The sequence below is a fragment of the Phacochoerus africanus genome, chromosome 9 (assembly GCF_016906955.1).
Source record: "Phacochoerus africanus isolate WHEZ1 chromosome 9, ROS_Pafr_v1, whole genome shotgun sequence".
Taxonomy (NCBI): Eukaryota; Metazoa; Chordata; class Mammalia; order Artiodactyla; family Suidae; genus Phacochoerus; species Phacochoerus africanus.
Window position 1 is genome coordinate 101,824,833 of NC_062552.1, and position 15,393 is coordinate 101,840,225.

General features: G+C 42.5%; 1 protein-coding gene across 4 annotated transcripts in view; it reads left to right on the plus strand.

The window, feature by feature from the left end:
• Positions 1-15,393, plus strand: part of IFT43 (intraflagellar transport 43) — a 95,699-nt gene that overhangs the window by 61,573 nt on the left and 18,733 nt on the right. For all 4 annotated transcript variants that reach the window (XM_047794902.1, XM_047794905.1, XM_047794904.1 and 1 more), the window contains exons 4-5: positions 3,199-3,231; positions 3,887-3,933. In XM_047794902.1, coding sequence (XP_047650858.1) covers positions 3,199-3,231; positions 3,887-3,933 — 80 coding nt within the window. The remainder of the gene's footprint in view (positions 1-3,198; positions 3,232-3,886; positions 3,934-15,393) is intronic.

Sequence of the window (15,393 nt, forward strand, 5' to 3'; positions counted from 1 at the left end):
AGTCTAAAGCATGACACAAATGGACTCATTGACGGGAACAGAAACAGGTTCACACAGAGACAAAGAGATTTGTGGTTACCAAGGGTGGGGAAGGGATGGATTGGGAGTTTGGGGTAGCAGATGTAAGCTATTGTATGTAGGATGGATAAACAACAAGGTCCTACTGTGTGGCACAGGGAACTATATTTACCATCCTGTGATCAACCAGGAAAAAAACGTGGAAAAGAATGTGTGTGTGTGTGTGTGTGTGTGTGTGTGTAAAACTGAATCAGTGTTATACACAGAAACTAACACAGCATTGTAAATCAACTATACTTCAATAAAATAAATTAAAAAAAAAAACAAAAACAAAACCAGAAACGTGCCCTTTGCCCGTTGTCCTAAAGCATGCTTCCCACTCAGTCTAGCCTTTGCTTTCTCACTTTTGGTTGCTGCGTAGCTGCTGGAAATGCTTCATTGGCCTCTTTAACCTCTGTAAGAAAGCCAGATTCAGTGATAAAGAGCTAGTGCTGCCTGGGGACGGGGTGGGGACAGCCACAGCCCAGCGTCCTTGAATTTTCCATGAGGGAATGCAGGTCCAGGGCTTGTGTTTGGAGAATTCAGAAATCAAGATTTTTGTATAAAACCTTCCAATCTGGACAACAAATGGTCACTAAAAGAGAACACAATTAAGCCAAACCAAAAGCAGCAGCAGTGTGGCGCAGCCCAAACTTACCTGCAAGTCAGCTAAGGCTCGGAAGTGGCCAATTCTCTCAGGCCATTTCTCCCGGGCCCCACCTACGTCCCCACTAGGCTTTCCACTGCCAGAACCTGCTGTTTCTGGCAGAGAGATAGAGAGAGAACCAGACAGACAGACAAAATGCCATCCTTGAGGGCGCGCTCCGGCCTCGCTCCTCCCTTTGGGTGGACAGGAGATGCGGGAGGATGCTGGGCTCCCCGCAGAGGGAGAGGGAGTCGGATGCGGGCTCAGCGGCCGTTGCACAGAACAGGGAACTCAGCCCCCTTTTGGATGATGCGTGGATAAACGGGGATTAATCCGCCTTCCCCCAAGAGTAGCGTTCTCATTATTGTTTCCTTCAGACACAAATCACTGCTCCTCTTGCCCTGCCCAGCACAACATGGCTCAGGAAGGAGGGACTCTGTCAGCACTCCTGAGGGTGATCAGAGGCGGATCTGGCCCTTTTGTCCAGCGTGAAGGTGCCGGCCTGGGCTCCCCGGCTTCCTCTTGAGTCCCGTTATTCTGCTCTGATCCGCATTTCCATCCAAGCCCTTCTCTCGTTGTTGACATATGATGGGGTCATTCGGACCATGGGTTCAGGGAGTTCGACTTCACCAGGACAGTTAGAGGCGGTGGTCCTGGGAGCGCAAGTCAGACGCAGAGCTGCCCCCTCCCACACAGGGAGGCACTGTGTCAGCAGCTGGCCAGGGTGGGGGGAGCTGTATTTAGGATTCCTTTGATTTAGAGCAATGTCAGAAGCCCACGTCATCAGACAGCACCGTGGTGGCGATGCCCAGGGCACCTGATGCACTTTACCTTTGTGCCCCCTGCTGCCCTGGGAGCCCCACTCACCCCCCTACCCCAAGTTGCTCCATCTCTTTTCTTGGCCCTTTAAGAATCAAAAACTGCAGCCTAGGAGGTCCCCTCGGAATTGTTCCATCCTGTTCTTCCAACTTTACCTACCTGTTCACTTCTCCCTCCCCGATTTCTGCCGAGATTCACCCATTCTTCCTCCTCCCCTCCCTCCTTCTCTCTCTCTCTCTCTCTGTCTTTCTTTCTACAGTGCAGTTTTGACTGGAATTTCGTGCGAGGTAAACTACTTAAACTTGGGCTTCACTTGTGATTCTCCTCTTGGGGGAACTGTCTGCACTTTGCAGGAATTGCTGGCTGCTTCCAGCGTAGCTCCTCCTGGGGAGGCTTGTGGGCCCAGCATTGCCGAGGTCCTTCTCGGGCATCCTGCCTCCTGGCCATTATGATGTTGCCACTGCCCTGTGCCCCTGTTCATCACGATGATTGATTTCTGACTTAAAATAATTCATTAAAAAAGAAAAACAAAAACTGTCACTGAGGAAACTTTCAGACAATGGAAAACAATCCCCACCTCCCCACACCCCACTTTAATAATTGTCAACATTTAGCCACTCATTCAGAAGACGAGTGTTTCTCAGAGCATCATCAGTAGGGACCCACTTGGATTAGAATTACTGGGGATTTGTTTAAGATGCGCATCTGGGGCGCCCGCTCCCCCAGACCAGCTGACTCAGAAATGTCTCACTGCCGGGTCCAGCGATGTGCACATCCGACAGGCTTCCCAGCTGATTCTTAGGTGCATTCAGGTTGGAGAACCAGGGCCTCCGAGAAGCCTGTGCGTGTGGACAGACTTCCTGTTCTCATGGAATATCTTCAGGGCACTGCTGTCCGACTGTCACTCACAGGATCATCAAGTCCATCGTGTGAAGCAAACAGAAAGTCGGGCCCCAAACCTGCGGCCTAAATGGCACGGCCGGTTCACCTCCCCTTCTGCTCTTAGGAGGCTGCGCGTGGTAACACATCAGCTCCGAAGAAGACCTGTGGCCTCAATGCTAAGAAAGCGCTTTGTAAATTGGTCATTTGATTGTTGAAAGAAGGGAAGGCACTGTATCGTCTATAGCCTTCTTAGTTTTGAGCTTCTCTCTCAACTTGCATTCAAGCTCAACAATTTAATTTGGAGTCATGCTGAAAATGAGACCATAAGGAAGGATTACTATAATTTAAAAAAAAAAAATTGTTTTTTTTAATTTTCTAACATTGGTTGTGGTCTATAGAGAGGAATCCAGACAAATAAAGCACTTGGGATAGGCTCATTTACCCCCACTTTTTTTTTTCTTCTTTTTCTTTTTATGGCCCCATCAGTGGCATATGGAAGCTCCCAGGCTAAGGGTTGAATTAGAGCTGCAGCCTCAGTCCTACACCATACCTCGGCAACACCAGAGCTGCATCTGCGACCTGTGCTGCAACTTGTGGCCATGCTGGATCCTTAACCCACTGAGCGAGGCCAGGGATTGAACCTTTGTCCTCATGGATACTAGTTGGGTTTTCAGCCCACTGAGCCCCACAATGGGAGCTCCTGCCCCCACTTTTGAAACCCCCTCTCCAACATGCCATGCCAGTGCAGAGAACTAGCTGGTTCTCTAAACCTTGTCTCTTTTTGTTTTTTCCAGGTTGGGAAGGAAGGCTTCTGAAGAAATAGAAGAGTATGTTTGCATTATTCTTCCAGCGTGTGTGGTGACCTTAGTGAGCAGTGCAGTCTGGTGACGGTACCTCTCTGTTCAGCCTTTGTTGAACACAGCGTTCAAAACCAGTACCAGTCCAGCTGTGGTCTGGGGCTGGAGTTGGGAACATGGAGTCAGGGGTTTGGGGGATGCTCCTTCCTCAATAGAAGGGCAGGGAGGGCTCTGGCCTTGATGCCCATGTTATGTCTCCCAACCCATGGTTTTTAAAATTGTATGTTCAGATATCAAGACTACTGACCCGTGGGTTCTGCTTTATTGATGCAGATTGGCACCAATGCCAGCCTTTGAAACCTAGCCTTTTCCTAAGACTCACATCAAAAAGAAAGAAGGAAGGTTGCTAGGTAAAGATGGAGCGTAAAGGCAGGGCCCCTGAATCTCCTGTGTGGGGGTGGACAGCACGTCATAGCAGGGTTGGTGCCATGCTGCCTGTTGGGATGGTACATCCGTGCATGGCAGACCCAGCTGCCTGATCAAGTCTGCCCAGGTTGGTGGAGGAAAGTGGGTCCAGAGACATTTTCATCTAGAAGAAAGAATGGGAGCCATAAAAACGGGGGTCATGGGGTTTGTTTCTGTGTGTGAAATTCATTTTCTGCTTTCCTTTCTTCCTGGGCGACAGTCACCGCCTCAGACAGCAGAGCCTGGTTGGATCAGATGATGGAGGAGGTAAGATTCCCTTGGAGGAAGTCAAAAGGGCTTCCAGAGACGTCCGGAGCATTTCCTGGGCTACAGCTAAGGGCCCATTTGCTGCAGCCTTACTGGGAACATCTCCCGTGGCCTCATCCTCTCCGTTGTTTTGCATCTCTGTGCCTCCCTCATGCTGCTGCCCCTGCCTGGAGCACTTTATCCTTAACCCTCCTTGTCCTTCCAAACTCACCAAAGCATTGCCTCCTCTGAAATGTCTTCCCTTCCCATCCCACCCCCCGCACTCTCTGTGTGCCCGCAATCTCCTGGGCAAACCTCCATGGAACTACCACCACCCCATCAATAGTAGCTAATATTTATTAGGTGCTTATTATACCTCAGGCACTTTTCTGCCAGCTTATAGATGTTAAAGGATTTAATCTTCACAACAACCCTACAATATAGTGCTCTTACTATCCCTATTTTGTAGTTGAGAGGTTAAGTCAGTTTACCCATGGCCCCAGAGCTAAGGGACTATCACACCTTAACTCTTGGTTGGCTTGATCGTTCTTCCTGCCAGGCTCTAATGATGGCGGACACCATGTCTTATCTATCTTTGCATTTCCGGTGCGTGATGTGTTGTAGTCAGTTAAAGGCTGACATTGTAAATGAGGGAGAAACAGCTCTAAACACTAGTAGCCTTGTCACGGCTGAAGCCTGGGTTCAAAACTCAAGAGAAGAGAAAAGTTTGTGTATACTTTTTGCAAGAAACCTATTAGAGGAGAGATTATATTTAGGGCCCAAACGATCAAAGCCTTTTTTTTTTTAACCCACAGATTTACCATTTCCATACTCCATTCCTTTGTGTAGAACTCAGTTTCCATCTGGTATCATTTTCCTTGTGCCTAAAGGACTTCATTTAACTTTTTTTTTTTTTTTTTTTGGTAGAGCAGCTCCTCTGGCAACAAATTCTCTTACCTTGTTTGTCTGAGAATGTCTTTATTTTTCACCAGATACAGAATTCTGCGCTGACAACTCCATTTTTTCCTTTTAGCACTTTAGATATTTATTTCATTGTCCTCTGGCTTGCATTGTGTCTGATGAGAAGTCAGTGGTCATCCTTATCTTTGTTGCCCTGTATGCAGAATGTTTTTTTCTCCTGCTTTTAAGGTTGGTTTTCCCTTATCCATTATTTTCAGCACCTTGGTTATGATCTGCCATGGTGTGGTTTACTTTGTGTTTATCCTACTAGAACTTCTTGAGTCTGTGGATTTATGGTTTTCATTAGATTCAGGGAATTGTAGCCATTATCTCTTTCCTTTTTAAAAATTGAAATATAGGTGATGTACAATATTATGTTGGTATCGGGTATACTACCTGTTGATTTTGGAATTTGCATACATTAATAGAAGGATCACCATGATAAGTCTAGTGACCATCTGTCCCCTTACAAGTCATTACAGTTTTATTGACCATATTCCTAATGCTGTATATTACTTCCCCATGGCTTATTTATTTTATAACTGGAGGTTTGTACCTTTTAATCTTCTTCATTTATTTCACCCCAGCCCCCATGCTGTGGCAGCCACTTGTTTGTTCTGTGTGTCTATGAGTCTGTTTTTGTTGTGTTTTTTTTAGATTCCACATGTAAGTGAGACTATATGGTATTTGTCTTCCTTTGACTTATTTCACTTAGTATAATTCCCTCTAGGTCCATCCATATTGTGACAAATGGCAAGATTTCATTTTTATGGCTGAATAATATTCTACTGTATATGTATAGTATATATCATTATACACACACACACACACACACACACACACACACACAGTATCTTCTTTGTCCATTCATCTTTCGATGAACACGTAGGTTGCTCCTCATACCAGCCATCTTAGCCCCCTAAACCTTTGCCTTCTCAACTCAGCCAGACCTCCCCATGTTCCATCTGGGGCTCCCTACCCCTGCATCAGTGTCCAGGAAGCACCTTCAGGCAGAAGCCAGGGTGACTGCAGGGCCTGCTTCATTTGTTTCCTTTCCCATGGGGATCACAATTCTGTGCTACCTCTTGTCCACTGTGTGAAGACAGTTGTATCTTATTTTTTTTTTCTGATTTTCTAAATGTTTAAAGCAAGAAGGCAAGTCTGGGACCAGTTTCTTTCTCATGGCTACAGTAGAGTTCTAAAGCCTTATATATTTTTTAAAATTTTGTTGAAGTATAGCTGATTTATAATGTCATGTTAATTTCTGCCATACTATAGCAAAATGATTTCATTATATATCTATACACACACACATATATATACATATATACATACTCTTTTTCATATTCTTTTCCGTTATGGTTTATTACAGGCTATTGAATATTGTTCCCTGTGCTATACAGTAGGACCTTATGTGTCCATTCTTTTTTTTTTTTTTTCTTGTTTTTTCTGGCTTTTTAAAAAATTACTCAGTGATTTTTATCACATTTATAGTTGTACAACAATCATCACAACCCAATTTTACAGCATTGCCATCCCAAACCCCAGGTGCATCCTCCTAACCCCCGACCTGTCTATTTGGAAACCATAAGTTTTTCAAAGTTGGTGAGTCAGTGTCTGTTCTGCAAAGAAGTTCATTGTGTTCTTTTTTTAGAATCCACATGTAAGTGATAGCATATGATGTTGGTATCTCACTGTCTGGCCAACTTCACTTAGTGTGATAATTTCGAGGTCCATTCATGTTGCTGCAAATGCCATTCTTTCTTTCCTTTTAATGGCTGAGTAATATTCTATTGTGTATATGTACCACCACATCTTCTTTATCCACTCTTCTGTCGATGGACACTTGCATTGTTCCAGGTCTTGGCTATTGTATATAGTGCTGCAATGAACATTGGAGTGCATGTATCTTTTCGAGTCAAGTTTTTCCCTGGATAGATGCCCAGGAGTGGGATTGCTGGATCAAATGGTAATTCTATGTCTAGTTTTTTGAGGAATCTCCATACTGTTTTCCATAGTGATTGCACCAGATTACATTCCCACCAACAGTGTAACAGGGTTCTCGTTTCTCCACACTCTCTCCAGGATTTATTGTTTGTAGATTTTTTTTTAAAATCTTTTCTGGGGCCACACCCGGGGCATATGGAGGTTCCCAGGCTAGGGGTCCAATCAGAGCTGTAGCCACCAGCCTACACCAGAGCCACAGCAATGAGGGATCTGAGCCATGTCCGTGACCTACACCACAGCTCACAGCAACGCCAGATCCCTAACCCACTGAGCAAGGCCAGGGATTGAACCTGCAACTTCATGGTTCCTAGTCGGATTTGTTAACCACTGAGTCACAATAAGGTGGTACCTCATAGTGGTTTTGGTTTGCATTTCTCTAATAATTAATGATGTTGAACATCTTTTTGTGCATTTTTTGGCCGTATGTATGTCTTCTTTGGAGAATTGTTTGTTTAGATCTTCTGCCCATTTGTTGATGGTTTTTTTTTTTTTTTGTATTGAGCTGCAGAAGGTGTTTATAAATTTCAGAAATTAATCCCTTGTCAGTGGCTTCATTTGCAAATATTTTCTCCCATTTTGTGGGTTATCTTTTCCTTTCATTTAGGGTTTCTTTTGCTGTGCAGGAACTTTTAAGTTTAATTAAGTTCCATTTGTTTATTTTTGTTTTTATTGTCATTACTCTAGGAGGTGGATCTGAGAAGGTGTTGTTGTGGTTTATGTCGGAGAGTGTTTGGCCTTTGTTTTCCTCTAAAAGTTTACCTTATATTTAGGTCTTTAATCTATTTTGAGTTTATTTTTGTGTATGGTGATAGGAATGTTCTAATTTCGTTCTTTTCCATGTGGCTGTCCAGTTTTCCCAGCACCACTTATTGAAGGGGCTGTCTTTTCTCCATTGTATTTTCCTGCCTCCTTTGTCATAGATTATTTGACTGTAGGTGCGTGGGTTTAATTCTGGGGTTTAATTCTGGGCTTTCTTTCCTGTTCCACTTATCTATCTTTATGTCTTTGTGCCAATACCATATGGTTTTGATGACTGTAGCTTTGTAGTATAGTCTGGAGTCAGAAAGCCTGATTCCTCCAGCTCCATTTTTCTTTCTCAGGCTGGTTTTGGCTATTCTGTCTTTTGTTCTTCTGAACAAACTTTGAAATGTTTTGTTCTAGTTTTGTGAAAAATGTCCTTGCTAATTTGATAGAGATTGCATTGAATCTGTAGATTGCCTTGGGTAGTATAGTCATTTTGATAATATTGATTCTTCCAGCCCAAAGCAAAGCAGAATATGTCTTTCCATTTGTTTGTGTCATCTTTGATTTCTTTCCTCAGCATCTTATAGTTTTCAGAGTACAGGTCTTTTGTCTCCTCCTGTAGGTTTATTAAGTATTTTATTCTTTTTGATGCAGTGGTAAATGGGATTGGTTTCCTAATTTCTCTTTCTGATCTTTTGTTGTTAGGTATATAGAAATGCTGTCGATTTCTGTGTATTAATTTTGTATCCTGCAACTCTGCCAAATTCTTTGATGAGCTGTAATAGTTTTTTTTCTGGTAGCGTCTTTAGGATTTTCTAGGTATAGTATCATGTCATCTGCAAATAGTGATAGTTTTAATTCTTCCTTTCCAGTTTGGATTCCTTTTATTTCTTTTTCTTATCTGATTGCTGCGGCTAGGACTTCCAGAACTATGTTGGAGAGTAGTGGCAAGAGCGGACATCCTTGTCTTGTTCCTGGTCTCATTGGGAATTCTTTCAGCTTTTCACCATTGAGAATGATGTTAGCTCTGGGTTTGTCATATATGGCCTTAATTATGTTGAGGTAGGTCCCTCTATGCCCACTTTCTGAAGGGTTTCTTCAGAAATGGGTGTTGAATTTTGTCAAAGGCTTTTCCTGCATCTATTGAGAGGATCATATGGGTTTTTATTCTTCAGTTTGTTAATGTGGTGTATCACACTGATTGATTTGTGGATATTGAAGAACCCTTGCATCCCTGGGATAAATCCCACTTGATCATGACGTACAATCCTTTTAATGTATTGTTGGATGCGGTTTGTTAGTCTTTTGTTGAGGATTTTTGCATTGATGTTCATCAGTGAAATTGGCCTGTAGTTTTCTTTTTTTGTGGTACCTTTGTCTGGTTTTGATATCAGTGTGTTGGTGGCCTCATAGAATGGGTTCTGGAATGTTCCTTCTTCTGCAATTTTTTGGAATAGTTTCAGAAGGATAGGTGTCAGCTTTTCTCTAAATGTTTGATAGAATTCTCCTGTGAAGCCATCTGGTCCTGGACTTTTGTTGGTTGGAAGTTTTTAATCACAATTTCAATTTCATTACTTGTGATTGGTCCATTCATCTTTTCTATTTCATCTTGGTTTAATCTTTGGAGACTGTACTTTTCTAAGAATTTGTCCATTTCTTCTATGTTTTCCATTTTCTTGGCATATAGTTGCATATAGTAGTCTCTTAGGATCCTTTGTATTTCTGTGATGTCTGTTGTAACTTCTCCTTTTTTATTTCTAATTTTATTGATTTGAGTCCTCTCTCTTTTTTTCTTGATAAGTCTGGTAAGGGTTTATCGATTTTGTCAATCTTTTCAAAGAACCAGCTCTTAGTTTCATTGATCTTTTCTATGGTTTTCTTTGTTTCTATTTCATTGGTTTCTGCTCTGATCTTTATGATTTCTTTCCTTCTGCTAACTTTAGGTCTTGTCTGTTCTTCTCTCTCTAGCTGCTTTAGATGTAAAGTTGGGTTGTTTATTGAAGCTTATTCTTGTTTTCTGAGGTAGGCTTGTATTACTATAAACTTCCCTCTTAGAACTGCTTTTGCTGCATCCCATAGGTTTTGGAGTGTTGTATCTTTGTTGACATTTGCTTCTAGGTATCTTTTAATTTCCTCTTTGATTTCTTCAGTGATCCATTGGCTGTTTAGTAGCATGTTGTTTAGTCTCCACGTGTTTGTGCTTTTTGCAATTTTTTTGTTGTTGTTGATTTCCATTTGTGTAGAATTGTGGTTGGAAAAGATGCTTGATATGATTTCAATTTTCTTAAAGTTACCAAGGCTTGATTTGTGACCCAGAATGTGATCAAGCCTCGAGAATGTTCTGTGTGCTCTTGAGAAGAATGTGTATTCTGCTACTTTTGGATGGAATGTTCTATAAATATCTATTAAGTCCATCTGGTCTAATGCTTCATTTAGGGCCCGTGTTTCCTTGTTGATTTTCTGTCTGGATGATCTGTCCATTGCTGTAAGTAGGGTGTTAAAGTCCCCCTGTATTATTGTCTTGTTTTCAGTTTCTCCTTTTAAGGTTGTTAGCAATTGCCTTATATATTGAGGTGATCCTATGTTGGGTGCAATGGTTATATCTTCTTCTTGGATTGATTCTTTGATCATTATGTAATGTTCTTCTTTGTCTCTTATAATCTTATTTATTTTAAGGTCTGTTTTTTCTGATATGAGAGTTGCTACTCCAGCTTTCTTTTGATTCCCGTTTTCATGGAATATTTCCTTCCATCCTCTCACTTTCAATTTGCATGTGTCCCTAGAAGCGAAGTGGGTCTCTTGAAGACAGCATATATATGGATCTTGTTGTTGTATACATTCAGCCACTCAGTGTCTTTTGGTTGGGACATTTAGTTCATTTACATTTAAGGTAATTATTTATATGTATGTTCTTATTGCCATTTTATTAACTGTTTTGGATTTGTTTTTGTTGCTCTCCTTTCTTCCTTTCTTCTTTTGGTCTCTCCTCTTGTGGTTTAATGACTATTTTTAGTATTATATTTGAGTTGATTTTTCCTATTTGTGTGTGTATCTATTGTAGATTTTTGGCAGTTACCCTGAAGTTTTGATATAGGAGTCTATATGTATACAAGATTGTTTTAAGCTGCTGGTCTCTTAATTGCAAGTGCATCTCCAGTGTCCTGCATTTGTACCCTCCTCCTCTCATGATTTGTGATTTTGGTAGCATATTTGTCTGTGTGGATGATTTCCTATCTTTGCTGTATATATGCCTTTACTGATGAGCCTTGTCATTTGTGGTATTTTTGTTTCTAGTTGTGGCCTTTTCTTTTTTGCCTAGAGAAGTTCCTTTAGTATTTGTTGTAAAGCTGGTTTAGTGTTGCTGAATTCTTTTAGCTTTTGCTTATTTATAAATCTTTTGACTTTTCCCTTCAAATCTGAATGAGAACCTTGCTAGATAAAGCAGTCTTGGTTGGAGGTTTTTTCCCTTCATCATGTTAAGTATATCGTGCCACTCCCTTCTGGCCTGCAGAGTTTCTGCTGAAAATTCTGCAGATGACCTTATTGGGGTTCCCTTGTATGTTATTTGTTTCTTTTCCCTAGCCGCTTTCAGTATTTCCCCTTTGTCTTTAATCTTGGTCAGTTAGATTAATATGTGCCTCTGGGTTTATTCCTCCTTGGGTTTATTTTATACGGTACTCGTTATGCTTCCTGAATTTGAGTGAGTGGTTCATTTCCCATGTTAGGGGAGTTTTCAGCTATTAGCTCTTCGAATATTTTTTCTGTCCCTTTCTCTCTTCTCCTTCTGGCATCTCTATAATACGGATGTTGGTATGTTTAACATTTTCACAGAGTTCTCTGAAACTGTCTTCATTTCTTTTCAATCTTTTTTCTCTTTTCTGTTCCACACCAGTGATTTCCATTAGTCTGTCTTCTACCTCGTTTATTCGTCCTGACTCTGCTGTTAGTTCCTTCTAATGAATTTCTTATTTCATTTATTGTATTTTGCACCTTTGCTTATTTAAGTTTTAAAACTTGTATTTTTTTGCTTAGTGTTTGCTGTAACCTATAAATCTTTGCCTCTAGTTTATTTCCAATGTCTTGCATCATCTTCAGCATCATCAGTCTTAGGTCTTTTTCCTGGAGGCTGAGAATCTCCAGATCACTTAGCTGTTTTCCTGGAGTTTTTTCTTGCTCCCTTATCTGAGTTATAGTTCTCTGCCTTTTCATTTTTATGTTTTTGGTGTTGTCTCTTTTTTGCAGACAGTAGAGTTGTGGCCTCTCTTACTTCTGATGTCTGTGGCCCTTGTGGCTGAAGTTGGTAAGGAGGCTTGCTGTAGGCTTCTTGATGGGAGGGACTGGTCCCTGCACACTTGTAGGTGGGGCTAATTCCTATCCCTCTGGTGGGTGGGGCTTTGTCTCTGGGTGAGATTAGAGGAGGCTATGTGCCAGGAGGGTCTTTAGGAAGCCTGTTTACTGATGGGTGGGGCTGTGATTCCCACTTGGATTATTTTTTGGCTTGGGGCTTCTCAGCACTGACGGGTGGGTCCAGATTTTCCCAAACTGGCCACCTCTAGAGGAACACACACCGATGAATATTTCCAAGACCTTTGCCTCCAATGTCCTTCCCCCACAACAAGACACAGTCACCCCCTGTTTTCCCAGAAGGTCCTCCAAGAACTGCAGTCAGGTCTGACCCAGATTCCTATGGAGCATCTGCTTTGCCCTGGACCCAGTGCATGTGAAAGTCTGTGTGCACCTTTCAAGAATGGGGTCTCCGTTTCCCCCAGTCCTGTGGATCTCCTGCACACAAGCCCTATTGGCCTTCAATGCCAGATGCTTTTGTGGGCTCAAAACTCTCACTCCTGTAGGTGAGTCTCTGTGATACAGTTACTTTCCAGTCTGTGGGGCTTCCCACCCAGCAGATATAGGGCTGCTTATATCACATAATCGCCCCTCCTACCACTTGATGTGGCCTCCTCTTTGTCTTCTGGAGTAGGATATCTTTTTGAAAGTTTCCAGTCCATTTGGATGAAGGTTGTTCAGCATTTGGTTGTAATTTTGTTGTTTTTATGAAAGAAGGTGAGCTCCAGTCCTTCTATTCCACCATCCTAATCCCATCTCCCATTCTATATGTAATAGTTTGCATCTGCTAATCCCAAACTCCCAATCCATCCCTCTTCCATGCCCCCCTCCCCCACCAAAGCTTTCTCTTAACTAACCTTCTGTGCAACTACACAGTTCTCTGTGCTTTAGCTACTTCACAGAATTAAGGTGAGGGTCATATAGGACATTCGTGAAATATTCTGGGATGATGGTTAAAATACAGATTTCCAGGCCACCCGCAAAGCAGAGGCTGGAGTTTGGGCCCAGGGAATCTGCATTAATTTAAGTGCACTGCCTGGATAAATAATTTGCACAGTAAAGTTTGATAGCCCTGCTCTGATGCCTCCAAAGCCAGGATTGAGAACTGGAGAGGGAGTTGTGTGAAAAGAATACTACTTCTTGTTTTTTTAAATTTTATTGGTGTGTAGTTAACTTAAAGTGTTGTATTCGTTTCAGGTATATAGCAAAGTGAATCATCAGGCGTTCAGTCCACACCCTAGGAGTTAGTAAGTGCTAATGAGCAGGCACCCATCATTCTTTAGCACTTTTCTTTGCTTTTCCATTTTCTCTTATTATTGACAAGCTCATTTCTTTTTGCTAGATATTCCTCCTTAGCTCTACTCACTAAAATCCCCTTAGCTGCCAAACTTCCTCACCTATAATAATTCCCAGTGACCCTATTCAGTGAGGTCTCCTGCACTTCTGTTCCTAGAGTCTTTTTTCCCAGACATGTTGCCAGGTTGTCCTCTGCACTGCTACCCTGGCAGCTGTGATGCTCGGCAATTGGTGGCTACTGCCACACTTTGGGTCAGCCTGTGCTCACACACTCTTGCTTCAGCCATTGGTTGCATAGGGCAGCAGGGTAACCCCCAGGAGGATGTGCCAACGGACTCAAGGAGGCAGGGTCCCTGCCAGACATGAACAGAGCTGCTAGGTGGTTAAGGCACAGTGTGCTTGGAAGTTGTGATGCCGGTGACTCTGAGGTGCTTATTAAATTCATGGTCTATCGGTGCTTATTCAACCGGGACTCTTCTTCATACCTCTCCCCACCCTACCTTGGACTTCTTTCCAAATCCCTCAAAGGACTTCTCAAATCCTACCTTCTCCATTGTTTTCAGTGTGTGAAAATGCTACATTTCCAGGAATAACTGTTAAATATTACAGCAAACCCCTCTGAACACTAAAGTTTATATGCATCATAGATGCATTATTAGAACTATGTACTAATTATTAGTAGTATATTAGAATGTACTGGGTGCCATTGTGGCGTCATCACATTGGAATCAAACTGTTGCAGCTTTAAGCCACTCTATAGGCCATCTTGTCCAGACCTGCCATTTGACATGTTAAGAGACTGAGGCTTCAAGATTATTATACAAAACAGCAGGACTCAAAGGAGAATGCTGGTCTTCTAACCCCCCAAGGGAACACTCTACTCACATACTATGGGCCCCTCCCGCATCACTGCCAGTACCATCATTCCCAGACATTTGCTGTGTGCCAACTACTAAGCCTAGTGTTTTACATCTCTTTCTTCTCTTTTCTTTTCCTTTTTTTTTTCTTTTTCTTCTCATGGCAGCACCTGGAGCATATGGAGGTTCCCAGGCTAGGGTCGAATCGGAGTTGCAGCTGCCAGCCACAGCCACAGCAACACCAGATCCGAGCCCCATCTGCAACCTAAACTGCAGCTCGTGGCAACTCTGGATCCTTAACCCACTGATCAAGGCCAGGGATCAAACCCATGTTCTCATGGATACTAGTTGGGTTCGTTACCACTAAGCCACAGTGGGAATAGCCGTCTCTTTCTCATTTAATTTTCAAAACAAATTTTTGGGAAAGTCGTTTTAAATCAGTTTTATTGAGGTCTGACTTTCACACAGGAAAGTATGAAAGTGCCCATTTGAATTTTTACAGATGTATATCCCCAGTTAAACCACCGCCACCATCCACATGTAAAACATTTCAGTCTCTCATGCCACCCTCCAGTCTATCCTTCCTATGACTTTGTCTCCAGGCACCCATGATCTGTTTTTCGGTCCTGATAGAATGGTTTGCATTTTCTAGAATTTCATGTACATTGAGTCATGTGAACGTATGCGTGTCTGGCTTTTTTTGCTTCTAGGAATGATTTTCAGATTCGTCCAGGCTGTTGCATGTATCCTTAGCCTGTTCATTTTTATTGATAATCCTCCACTGTATGGACATACCACATTCTGGTTATCTCTTTTCCCATTGAGGGTCATTTCAATTGTTCATTATCCACATTTTAAAGATGAGCAGACTAAGGCAAAGAGAGGTAACCTTGCCAAAAGGCACCCAACTAGTAAGTGACAGCCCCAGGATTTGGAAGGCAGCTGTGCTCACCCTATATGACCAACGCAGCACAGCCCAGCACTGGGATTTGAATGCAGATCTTGGCCTCTGAGGCCTCACTCTTGGCCTCTGGGCTGTAATAAATGGTACGACCCTCCACTCCATTGGCACCTCCTTGCACAGAGAGCTTGTGTTCATGTCCGCTCCCAGGTGTGTAAGATAGAGTGCGAGCATGGTTGATAGGAAGCTGAATGTGTTTTCATGAAGGAAGGAGAGAAGAAAGATACCTATTTTCAGAGAATACCTCTAGTACTCTTTTCCCTTTATTTTGGCTCTGGAGGTTCGACGCAAGAAACCCCCTCTTGTCAGAGT